Below are 12,537 nucleotides of genomic sequence, written 5' to 3'. Positions count from 1 at the left end.
GGGCTTAGAGGTCTTGTGCTAATAAATAAATAAATAAGTAAATAAATACAAGCAACTCCCCATTTGTGCCCTCTCCCAGGTCAAAAACAACTTGCACGTTGGCAGTCACATAACAATTGAATGGATGCAAAATGGCCGCCACCTGTACTGGGATCTTATAAATTCAGGCCTTTATTAAATGCTGTGAAAGTCTTTATTAAATGTTGTTACTCTCCCCCAGCCCCAAAGATCCTGGGAACTGTAATTTGTTAAGGGTTCCAAAGAGACTCCCTATTCCTCTCCCAGAACTACAATCCCCAGAGTGGTTTAAAAACCAATCCATTTTCCCAGAGAACTCTGGGAATTGAAGCTCTTTGAGGAGAATGGGTCTCCTAACAACCCTCACTACCCTTAACAAATTACAGTTCCCAAAATTCTTTTGGGGAACCTATGACTGTTAAAAAGTGGTATGATACTGTTTAAAATGTATAGAGTGGATTTGAACAACAATATAATTTAAGTGTAGCAGCTTAAGTGCTGCTACTGTATGTATATCTTTGGTGTTATAATTAAACATGCAATTCTATTAATAAACTTACTCTAAAGAATAGTTGCCAGCATTCTCCAGGCCAGCATCTGCATGCCCGACTGGTTCAACTCTGCTATTTTCCTCTTCTGTTCCATCTTCATCCTGGTCAGAACAAAAGTGACAGTACCACATAAGCATTTGAATTACCTTTGGATATCAAAATTTATTCCAGAATTGCTTCCTCACCCCATCCCACAAGAAATATCAAAATTAACTTGATATAACTATTTGTATTCAGCAGTAATGAAGAAAGGTTTATAGTCAAGTATGCAATATTTGAAATTGCTCCACAAAGTGCTATTCTTAATATAAAGGAAAGTTTATTTAAAAAGTCAAATGAATACATTTGATAAATGAAGCAACACAGTGAGCTTTAATCTTAATTTACAATAAGTGACACTTATCATTTCATTATTAATTATATTTATTAGATGCTCTTTTCATAAGAATAATTCAGTGACATACAATTTTTTTAAAGAGTGTAAAAACAAGAACAACCTAAAATAACACACACACAAACACACACACATTGCATGTTCTGCACATAGTGAAGAAAGCACACAGCTCTGAGATTTCTCCCCAGGCCCCATTCAGGTGTAGACCCGTCACACTGATAAAATACAGAAAGATCAGAAACAAAGGAGATGGTTTTAAATGCTCATGGTTGTGCTAGGCAAATAGGGCATTTCTGGATAATGGCCAGAATTTTTGTAGATTACTTCAGCAGTCATTTGTAATAAACAGTTTTGAGGACTGATATGTTCAAGGTGTTAAAACATATAGCAAGGGAGTATGGGACAGCTTATACAGTCAGTGACCATTTCGTGTAGTGGTTCCATTCCTGGCCACAAACACGTTGGCAGACCATGTATAGGTGTGCCCTGCACCTTTCCGTTCTGCCCCCATTCCACCCTTTGAGTGACATGTTTAGTGCATTAATCAGTTGTTGCCTATATACTGATTGCAAACATACTGGTTTTCCTATGGTGGGGTGATGAAAGTGTGGCCCTTTCAGATGTTGCTGGACCACAACTCCCATCATCCCTGAGCATTGTTCATATTGCCTGGGGCTGGTGGAAGTCCAACAACATCTGAAGGTTCAAAGGTTCCCCACACAGGCCTAGACTCTCGTTCCCTTGCTCATAAACATGGAAGGAAACACTGCAACTATCACAAACAGGAGACTCATCGAAGACCTATATTTGCGGCCTGTATTTTTAAGTCCCTCACCATGCCCCCAATACAAATGCCCATGCTTCAGGCTCCTTGAAGAAATCCTACAGAATTTGCTGCTTGCTGAATAACTACTCTGCAGAACACAATGCAATAGAAGTCCAACTCTCTTGATGAAGTTTGTTTAAGTGGTTTGGAAACTACCAATTTAACAGTTACCACAAAGGCACATCTTCCATAGCCAACACACTGTGGTTGTTGTGCCCCGACATAAATACCAATTTATGTTGGGGCACAACATTAAACTCTGGAGCCACAGGAAGATGGAGGAAGAGCAATTAAGCAATTTCCAGAACTGTTTTTGGATTCTAAAACAACTTTAAAGGGTATTAAGTTGGTTTACCTAAATGGAAATTTAAACTGTTGCTACATATACATACTCCATTTTAATCCTAAAACCATGCATGCAGTAGCTACTAGTTCATCCGTTTATGGGACTTTTCATTAGAAGAGGAGGAGCCACAGCATTGTTAGCTCTGCAACTTTCACAGACATTTGTGTTTCTTTCATTCCTCCCATGTACAAACACACAGACACACAAAAAACTATTGTAATGTAGCCAGCAGATTTCAGAGCGCAGATTTTAGATTCTACACACTGAGGCATCAATCAGCAAAATAATAAGTGGTGGGTGAAGGGTTATGAGTTCAGCGCAGAGAGAGTCAGACAATATATTAAATTATTGAAGAGATATTAAAGCAAGGCAGAGGCAGCTGGTAATGTCCAATTGACATTTCCTCTGAGAGTCTGCAAAAATAAGGAGCTGGATGCACCAAGCTTTCTCTCTGAGTTGTAGATGCTTTGTGCACGCGCTGGATGGAAGCTCGCTGCGTGAGACGAAGCTCCTTGAAGATTGATGATCCTGTGTTTTGAGAGGCTCTAATATGCACTTCTTAGTCATCTATCTCTCTTAAGCACCAGGCAAGTAATACATTTCAAAGGTTAACCAGCATCTTGAACTTGCTTAAGACTGCATTAGGAACATAAACACAAACTCCAAATAAGATGTGGGTGTTATTTATTTATTTTAAAAGGTGTTCAAATATATAAAGAGTTGAATCTTCCAGCAACATGTTAGCAATCATAAGTGATTTCAGATGTATTGATTTTAGCGTGTGTGAGTTAAAATTTGCTCCACGGAGCATAACTGAAAACATAAATATTTAAGGATACTAGACAAAACCTCACCAGTGCAGGCTATATACTCTCTTCCCTATGAATACAAAGGAGATGGCTGCGATCCAAAGATACCTGCTTATCTATGGGAAAGCAGAGAGTTTTCCCTTCAAACAGCACGTCCCTCACATCTCATGGAAAACTACTCTGGAGTGGCTTCTCGCCTTCAGTGGCGGATATTTAAGGGTGCTGCTAGAATGACTTGAGACACTAAAATGTGTATTTATTTATTACATCTATACTCCACCTTTCTTCCAAAGAGCTTCAAGCAACAGACATGGTTCTCCCCCTCCCAAATTTATAATCACAAGAACCCTGTGATGTAGGGTCAGGCTAACTGACAGAGAATGGCCCATGGTCATGCAGTGAGCTTCACGGCTGGGTGGGGATATAAACCCTACTTTAGCACTGCAACCACTGCACAACCACTGGTTATCCTGTGGAGAGATGATATTAAAATCATGGGATCAGTGAAGTCATCTGCAGTGCTCACGGGAGCAAAAAAGTTGGGCAGCAGTATTCCACTCTAGTTGCAGTTTCATGAGGATACGCCCATGCAGAGTCCACTGCAATAGTTCAACAAGATGTTACGAAGGCTTCCCCCACTGTGGCCAAGCTATCATTGTCCAGGAACAGACATAACTGAAACTTTAAGAAAAGCACTGAAGGCCACTAAGGACACCTTTGCCTCCAGTGATAGTGATGGATCTAGGAGTAACCCCAGGCTATAGACTTGTTCCTTCAGGGAGAGTACAAACCCATCAAGAACAGGCAAGATTCCAATTTCCTGAACCTGAGAACCACCCACCCATGAGGCTTCTGTTTTACCAGGATTCAGCTGGAGATTGCATGGAATCCCAAAATGAGAGTAAGATAGAGAGAGAGAACATTTGACAGAGGTCCATTTTTCTCATGGCATCTAGATCTAGACTAGCAGATCTATGAACAATTGATGAAGAGTCCAGGAAACCTGGCCCCTGCTTCTGCACTTTCTCAATCCTGCAAATATTCACAAGGAAGATTTGTAAAGGGCCCTCCATTTTAACAGGTCTTCTGGGAAGTGCCTTGATTTTAATGTTGTAGCTATGCACAGCACATTATGTTGTTCCCTACTGCAGTTAGTGTAGTTTGTTTTTAAATTAATTAACAGGGTTTTATTTTTATCTACATTGATTTTCTTTCCCTCTGCTGTTTCAGCACCCTTCTAACCTATATTAATAAAGCTGGATAAAAAAATAAAATAACACACACTTATTTAAGAGGATGTACAAAATATATTTGGACATTTGAAAAATGTCCTGTCTTCCAGGAAGCCATAAGTTGGAGCTGGTGATGGTGGTGTTTGGAGACCTGTTTTCCCTGAAGTTTTAAAACTCTAAGGAAACAGAATAGTGTTTGGAAGTTGAGTCTGGTAATCCTGTGAGGCTTAAAATTTGTCTCTCAGTTATGATCCTTAAGAGTAAAAGAAGCTTGTAAACTTCACTAGAGCATTGGTATCATGATGCTATAATCAACAGATGTGTCTTTTAAAAAAAACAAAAAAAAACTTTAATATTGCCGTAATCAGCTACTCTTTTATTTCCCATGTAACATAGACTTTCTTTTACATAGAACCAAACATAGAGTAATTTGGACACCTGCATAGGGAAGTAACTTAGAATTCTCATTTGCTAAAAAAAGCATCTAGCTTCGAAAGTATCTGCAATTATTGCCATGAGTTTCTTCTTAAATTAAAAACCCCACCTGTTACTGAGGTAAAATTAGAAAATGCTATACTTTATTTAGGGGTTTGAGAAAGTTCCAGAATCAATGATACAGCAATTTTAAGCAACACATTTGGTACAATTATAGTTTTCATTAAAGTATGTACAAATCTACATTTTCATAGGCGCATGTACTGAATTACATATTATTAGGAACTACTGTACCAACTTTTTTGCAAGGATGCAGAATTTTCAATATAATTTCAGAGTCATATGTTAACAGCATAGTAGGCTAAAAAAAACACCTGGTTCTTGTATGCCACCTCTCTTCCTCATTGGCTAAGCAATGATTGATTCTATTAAATATCCATGAACAGTCCAACACTGAGATTTACTTGATTCAATTCATATCATACCTTCCCAAAGGCAAATTATAATCTTGAGCCCTAGACATTTTGCTGCCTAAAATGAAGGATAACTCCACATACAGAAGTCAGACAGATAAGCCACTGGATCCCTCTGCCATTTGGATCACAACTTCCACAACTTCAGAGAGCACCTGACTAGTTTAGGGAATGCAGAGCAGCTTGCACGGCTCATGCAACAATCCCTTTTCCCCAACAGCTTGCTGCCATTGACTGTGCTCACTTTGCTCACTGCCCATCCAATCAAATGCTGCAATGCAGCAGTCGCCGTGCCAGTGTGTGTCATGTAAGCAGAGCAACTCATGCAATGTGCATGATGCCTGCTGTAGTGCATGGCCTATGCTGGCTTTGTTGTCCCTCTGCCTGCTCACTCAGTCACGGGCTTCTGCTGTAGTGCTGTCTTTGGCATACTGACAGAATGTGAGCAAGACAGAAAGGCCAGCGACAACCAAGCATCTCCGCTATCTCATTCTACCTAATGTTAGGGTCAGTCCAGGGAATAACCTGAAAGAGGGCATGGCTGGCTGGCTAGCTCCATTAAGAGAAAGACTCTACACAGCAATGTTTTGTTGGAGCTCTCTTTCCCATTTATTATATATGAATACATGCTTCCTAGGGACAGTCACTTGGCGGGAAAGTGAATTACAACTGTGAAGTTGTCGATTTTGATTGGTATTGTGTCCCTTATGTTACTAATCAATTTTATGTTGCTAATTAATTTCATGAAACAATGCATTCAGGGAAAATAGGATTTTTTTTCCAAAAGGAAAATGTACCAGCAGAAAATGTTCCAAGCAGGGACCACAAGTAAGTTTGCTGTCCACAATTTGTTTATTTTGTGCAGGGGTTTCACTGTCTACAACTACCTCACACTCATGCCCTTTTCCTAGCATTTTACCTGGAAAGGCACTGTTCTCTCCAACACCACAAATAAAAGTGTGAAATGAGACGCCGAGTGAAATAACAAAGACAAGAGTACCCAGAGCCCAGAGAATTATATCAGGATCATTCATTCAGGTGGGGGGGGGGGTCTTGCTGTTTAGATATGCAACACCACACAGTGGAAGAGGTCTCAAGTGAAACAAGCTCTTACATGTAGTTCAAACTTAGCAGAGGGAAGGTGAGCCTGAGTGAGCTACATGATGGCTAAGGTTGCATTCCTCATTGAAATTCTGCCAAACAGCAGATACCACTGTACAATTCCACAGTATGAAAGACGGGGCTGCTGCCTTTCAGCCCAAGAGGCAGCTACTACGTTAATCTTAGCAGGCAGAAAAGCTAACAGAGGCAAGGAATAGCTTTCTCTGATAATAACCTGTGTAAACATTGAGGCCTTTAATCTTAGAGTGCTGTTTGCATATTGAGGTCCCCAAGCCACCCCAATAAAACACAATTCACACAGAACTTTCGTTTAAGGTTTTTGGCATAATTTTGGCCACAGCTTTATTAAAATACAAAAAATGTGAGTGGTTGCTTAGGCATTGGTGGCCACTATCTGTCCCTGCCCGGGGACAGACTGACTTCCACACGCCTGCAAAAGTCAGAAAGGGAAAACATTTTGGAGAGAAAGATGGAGCTGGGTACCATGCCCTCACCTCTCCCCAAATGCTCCCAGGGGCTCTTGCGTGGCCCTAGCCCCTTGACAGGGGTGCGGAGAAAAGAATGGCAAGACCCTGGATTCCTTTAACGGAATTCCCTTGCAGCAGCAGCACTGGAGGGGCAGGCACAGCCAATCCATGCCCTCCACCAACCAATTCATAAACCAATGCCTAACCGCAACCTTATGAGTTGTGACAATTTGCTATGCAGCCAATCAGCCAAATGGACAAAATTCCTTCCAGGCCCCTGCCCCAAAAGCAGATGACCCCATGACAGGCATAGCAAGGTCAACAAGAACAACCCTAAATATAGGGAGGGTGGGCGGGTGATCCAATGCACGCAGTGAAAAGAGGAAGCTCAACGCTGCGCACAGGGGAATATAAAACTTCTTGGCTATCAATCATAAAATGGCAACATTAAATTCTCCCCAATGACAAAGAGGAGCCCAATCGCAATGGTGGCCAACTACAGTTACCCGCCCAGCAACAGTGGGATGTCTTGTTAGACCCCACCGCAACATGTGCTATCCATGAAGGAGAACACGCTTTGCCTTGGAAGACAATACTTTATGCTTTTTTTAAAAAAAATAATTCAATAATGTTTGCAATAATAATAAAAGTGTGCCACCATTATCAGAGACATCAGAGATGATACAACTGCCTTTAATGGTGTGTGGGTAGGTATGTATATCTCCCCATTCCCACTCTGGTCAGGAAACCCCACTGTTCAACCCATAATGCTAGAGACTGAAGTGGTACTTAGACAAGAAGAAGTTGGGTGAGAAAATGGCCCAGGAGTTTGGGAAACTAAGAGACAGCAGACAAGGACTAAAGGGTAGGCAATCGAGAGAAGGATCCGAGGAGCTAAAAGAACCTTAAACAAAACCAGAGAAGAAACAGATAGCTGAGAAAAGGAGACAATGAGAGCTCACATGTTGGGGCTGGGAGCCCCACCCAGCAGGGTCTAGTGACTCTTTGGGAAAAGATTCACAATTGTCGCACTTTTTATGTCAGTTTTCATACTTTCTTATAAAAATGGCAAAATTACTTAAGGCCATGCTAATAAACAAGTCATTGGAAGGGAAGAATTCTAAGTTCTTTCAGCAAAGGTATGCTCCCCAACCCATAATAAAATTCATTCACAGGGGAATGCTTAACATTTCCCACATTAATTTATTCTCCTCTGCAAATGCCCTTCTAGGTTAACTTACTGCAGTTCCTTGACACTGCCTGGTTAAAAAAAGGAGGGCAAAGACAGCCTAGGTATGAAAGGTGTTCGCAGAGGAGAAGCAGTGAGCAATGGTAGGGTTAAACACACCTTTGACTTCTGATTGTCCTTCCATGCAAATGCCTTCCTCTGTCCACAAAATTGTTATGGTGCAAGTGGGGATGGATAGTGTTCAGAGGTCTGTTTGGCAAATCGCTACAAAGTGGTACATTATATTATACATTATAAATTATACATTAGATTATTGCAGATGCAATAATACAACAAAGAATATCTTATTCCACATAGTTATGTGTATCTTAATAATTATTTACTCTTGGTAACTTCATACTCAAAATGTTAGAATCAAAACCGTAGGAAATATTTCTTTTTTAATACAATCTGGCTTGGTAGATCTCCATACATAAGACACCTGCTTTCTGCCTTAACTGGCAAACACACTCGCTTAACTGGCTTTCATGCTGCCTTCACTTTGTCATTAAATGCACATATCTCCTGAGAGAAGCACTTTTTAAACATACAGAGGGAACCAGTAGCACAGCTAACTGGCATCCCTTTTCCCAATACAGCATTACACAAACTATCCCTTGTGGCTAGGCTCATATTTCTATACCCGTCTTGAAATACTTTACACACTTGCTACTCTTCAGAGCTGGTAGAGAGTTGGTTCATGTGTAATAGGCCAGGAACCATGATGTTTGTTCGGATGTACAACCCTACCTTCATAAATGCTACCCTTAGCCTATTGCATTTCTTATGAGAAACCACAGAACTGAAAATATGGCCAAGCTATCTGTAATAGCTTGTGCACTCCAGTGTAGTGGTTAGATTGCTGGACTGTAACCTGAGAAGACCAAGGGTCAAATCTTCCCTCTGCCACCAAGCTCACTGGGTGACCTTAATTAAGCAAATCACTGCCTCTCAGCCTAACCTACCCCACAGAGATGTTGTGACAATAAAATGGGAGGGAGAGACCTATGTACGCCATCTTATGCTCCTTGGAGGAAAAGTGAGATATAAAATTTGTAGTAATAGTAATAAGTAGTAAACAACAATAATTGTTCTACTGATGAGATGGTTTCCCATTGTATTAGCAATCCATCCAATAGTGAATAGGCACCAACTCCTAAGATGAACCTCTACACATATATTCACAGAGAACCTCATGCAAGGCTATAATCCCAAAGCTTATGCAAGATGGAATGGAAATAGGATACTGTTCCACACTTCTTATGAACAAAGCAAACAAGAAAAATACATGTTTTTAATCAGAGCAGAGCAGAGCTTGATTTAAGAAAAAGAAAACAAAAGGCGGGGAAGCACTTTCCTTTCAACATACAGGAGAAAGCCCCACAAATACAAGATCTGGAATACATATGTGAAGGCTTGGGTGTATTCCAAATAACAAGAGACAGTTGGCTTATTGGCTTGGCATTAGACCTTGCAGAAGGAACACACCGAACGTGAATTATCTACAATATTTTTACCAAGTGCTATTGTGTAGTGAAACTCACATAATGAGCTCCACGGGACTGCTCTTCAGATCTTGCAAAATAAAGCTAACTTCAAGCCAGCCACAGTCAGCGACTCTCAAGGCTCTGTATATAAAACAAGTTCTGCATCAGGAAATACAAATCTTGTGCTCAAAAATAATTAGGTACAGCAGGGTCATTCAGAGAGGGAAATGCAGGGAAGAGAGGACTGGGAAGCAAACAGGAAGGCATGTTAACCACAAGTCAGGGTGCCTTGGAGGGCAAAGAAATGCCACTTTTTTCCAAAGGGGGGGGTGGAAACGCTCACACACCATGTGCAACAGCTCATGTTGCTTTTCTATCATCTATATTTCATACTGGTTCTACTCAGTGCTTGATTATTTTTGGAAGGGATTTAAAGAGAGAACCTTCTGCATGCAAAACAGATGATCTGTCACTGAGCTGCAGTCCAGCACTGAGGAATTCAACAGTGCTTCCTAACTACCGTATTTTTCGCTCTATAGGATACACCTGACTATAGGACGCACCTTGTTTTAGAGGGGGAGAACAAGAAAAAAAAATCTCCCCCTCTCTGCTCAGCACCCCTTCAGCGAAGCGGCAGGAGAAACGGAGCCCCTTCCATTTCTCCTCCCGCTTGGCTGAAGGGGCGCTGCTCAATTCTCCCTCTCTGCTGAAGCCAGGAGAGTCTTGCTCTCCCGGCTTCAGCAAAAGGAACCCGAAGCCTCCAGAGCACAGCGGGACCTCCCGCTGTGTTCTGGAGGCTTCAGGCGGCTATCCCTGAAGCCTTCAGAGTCCAGCGCGAGTTCCTGCTCCGCTCCGGAGGCTTCGGGTTCCTTTTGCTGAAGCTGGAAGAGCAAGACTCTCCAGGCTTCAGCAAAAGCAACGCGAAGCCTCCGGAGCGTGGAGGGAGCGCTCCCTCTGCACTTCGGAGGCTTCGCGTTGCTATCGCTGAAGCCAAGGAGCCTGCATTCGCTCCATAGGACGGACACACACATTCCCCCTTAATTTTTGGAGGGGGAAAAGTGCGTCCTATAAAGCAAAAAATACAGTACCTTCAGTTCCATAGTGAGCTCCACCCTACCAGTTTAAAAAAACTGAAGTCAGAAGACCTTGAAGATGTTCTACAGCTGTAATGTTCTCTGCAGACTAAACCCAGACTATTTCCTGCTGCTTCTTAAAAATAATTGGGATGTATATACCAAGTATTCAGTTTAAAAATACTTTTTTTTTCAAATTCAGTGTGCTTAAGGGATGATTTATCCTAAAAGAAATATTCCTAAAATAAACACCATCTTCCTTCTTCCAGGCACCTGATAGAACTCATGGTTTGCAGAAAATATTGATCAATTTGTAGATTACACACACTGCTTGTTATTCTTTTGAGACAAAACTAAGGGAGGGGGGAGTAATCATCATTACAGCTCACTTACAGATGAATCCACAGCTGTAAAACAATCATTTAAAAGTGTGGGTTTACATGCCTTATCAACAAAATAGATTTCACAGTCCCAAAAGTGACACCTACTGGTAAGGGGAGAAAGGAAAGTCATATGAAAAGCAATTGATGAGGATTGCTTTGATGTACTAATTAATGCAAGCACTGTAGCATTTTCAATACCATTAACTACATACAAAATGCTTTCTAAGAATATGATCAATTCAGAAATTATAGAAGATACCATTTTATTATTTCATGCACATATTTTATGTCGGTGCAGCACAGTATAAATAACTAATTTTATTTATAAATATATATTTAAAGAAATATTATATTTACATAATTTCCTAAACAGAAACTGCAAGGCTGGTTTCGTTGGAATTGTGTTTAATTGTCTTTTAAGCTTTGAGGGGTTTTTATTTTGTCTTGTTGTATTGATTTGTTGATTTTAAATTGTACTTCTGTGTTGGTATAGATATTATTTACTCACACTTTTGTGCAGCATTCTGGAATCTTTTGATGCAAAGAATTTAATTTAAACCAAAAATAAAATTGAATAAATAAATAAATAAATAAATAAATAAATAAAATAAGTAGCTTGCCTCTCTAGATTTTTTCTTTTGAGTACAAACATTGTGCATGTTAAACTGGAATATGCAAAGCAAACACACTTCTAAGCACATCTCTCTCTCTCTCTCTCTCTCTCTCTCACACACACACACACACACACACACACACACACACACACACACTGCCTAAAAAGAGAATGAAACCTTCCAGCAGTGGCCTCAGGTCACTTTGTCCTGAAATAACAGCTTATATAGCACATTCCTGGTGTACACATTTGTATACCAACATCTGGAAATTATTAAAATTAATGCGTGCAAAATAATTGTTGGAGGGTCAATAAATTAAGTTTTGCTATTACCGTGGGACAAATGGTTAAATATATATGGGGGCAGTATCTAGTTACACTGCAGTTTATCATTCATTTATGCCCCATGTATGTAGCTAAAGTACTAAATTCTCCTGAGATGTTATATTTTCCAAGTTTCCTCCTCAGCAGTGACAGAGAAAAAAGGAGTCAAAATGGCTTTTTGCTCTGCTTCTTCGAACAGTTTAGATCTCAAGCCCATACTCTCCACCACTGAAACTAGGCCTGAGCTTTGGTTAGCTTCTGGCTCTAAAAATATATATAAGGTACCCCTGCCCATACGGGCCAGTCTTGACAGACTCTAGGGTTGTGCGCCCATCTCACTCTATAGGCCGGGGGCCAGCGCTGTCCGCAGACACTTCCGGGTCACGTGGCCAGCGTGACAAGCTGCATCTGGCGAGCCAGAGCCGCACACGGAACGCCGTTTACCTTCCCGCTAGTAAGCGGTCCCTATTTATCTACTTGCACCCGGGAGTGCTTTCGAACTGCTAGGTTGGCAGGTGCTGGGACTGAGCAACGGGAGCGCACCCCGCCGCGGGGATTCGAACCGCCGACCTTTCGATCGGCAAGTCCTAGGCGCTGAGGCTTTAGCCCACAGCGCCACCCGCGTCCAAAAAATATATATAGAGAGAATGATAAAAAACAACAACATAAGAGTCTCCTTACCAGTTGAACTACCATTCTACTTTAGCACTACTCCACATCTGAAAATAATAATAATTTTGAAAATAATAATCTACC

General features: G+C 41.0%; 1 protein-coding gene across 6 annotated transcripts in view; it reads right to left on the bottom strand.

The window, feature by feature from the left end:
• PARD3 (par-3 family cell polarity regulator) overlaps positions 1-12,537 on the bottom strand; it is a 547,141-nt gene that overhangs the window by 258,829 nt on the left and 275,775 nt on the right. For all 6 annotated transcript variants that reach the window (XM_077936774.1, XM_028749990.2, XM_028749991.2 and 3 more), the window contains one exon: positions 579-670. In XM_077936774.1, coding sequence (XP_077792900.1) covers positions 579-670 — 92 coding nt within the window. The remainder of the gene's footprint in view (positions 1-578; positions 671-12,537) is intronic.

The sequence above is a fragment of the Podarcis muralis genome, chromosome 12, assembly GCF_964188315.1.
Source record: "Podarcis muralis chromosome 12, rPodMur119.hap1.1, whole genome shotgun sequence".
Classification (NCBI taxonomy): domain Eukaryota; kingdom Metazoa; phylum Chordata; class Lepidosauria; order Squamata; family Lacertidae; genus Podarcis; species Podarcis muralis.
This window is presented reverse-complemented; position numbering and strand designations above follow the sequence as displayed.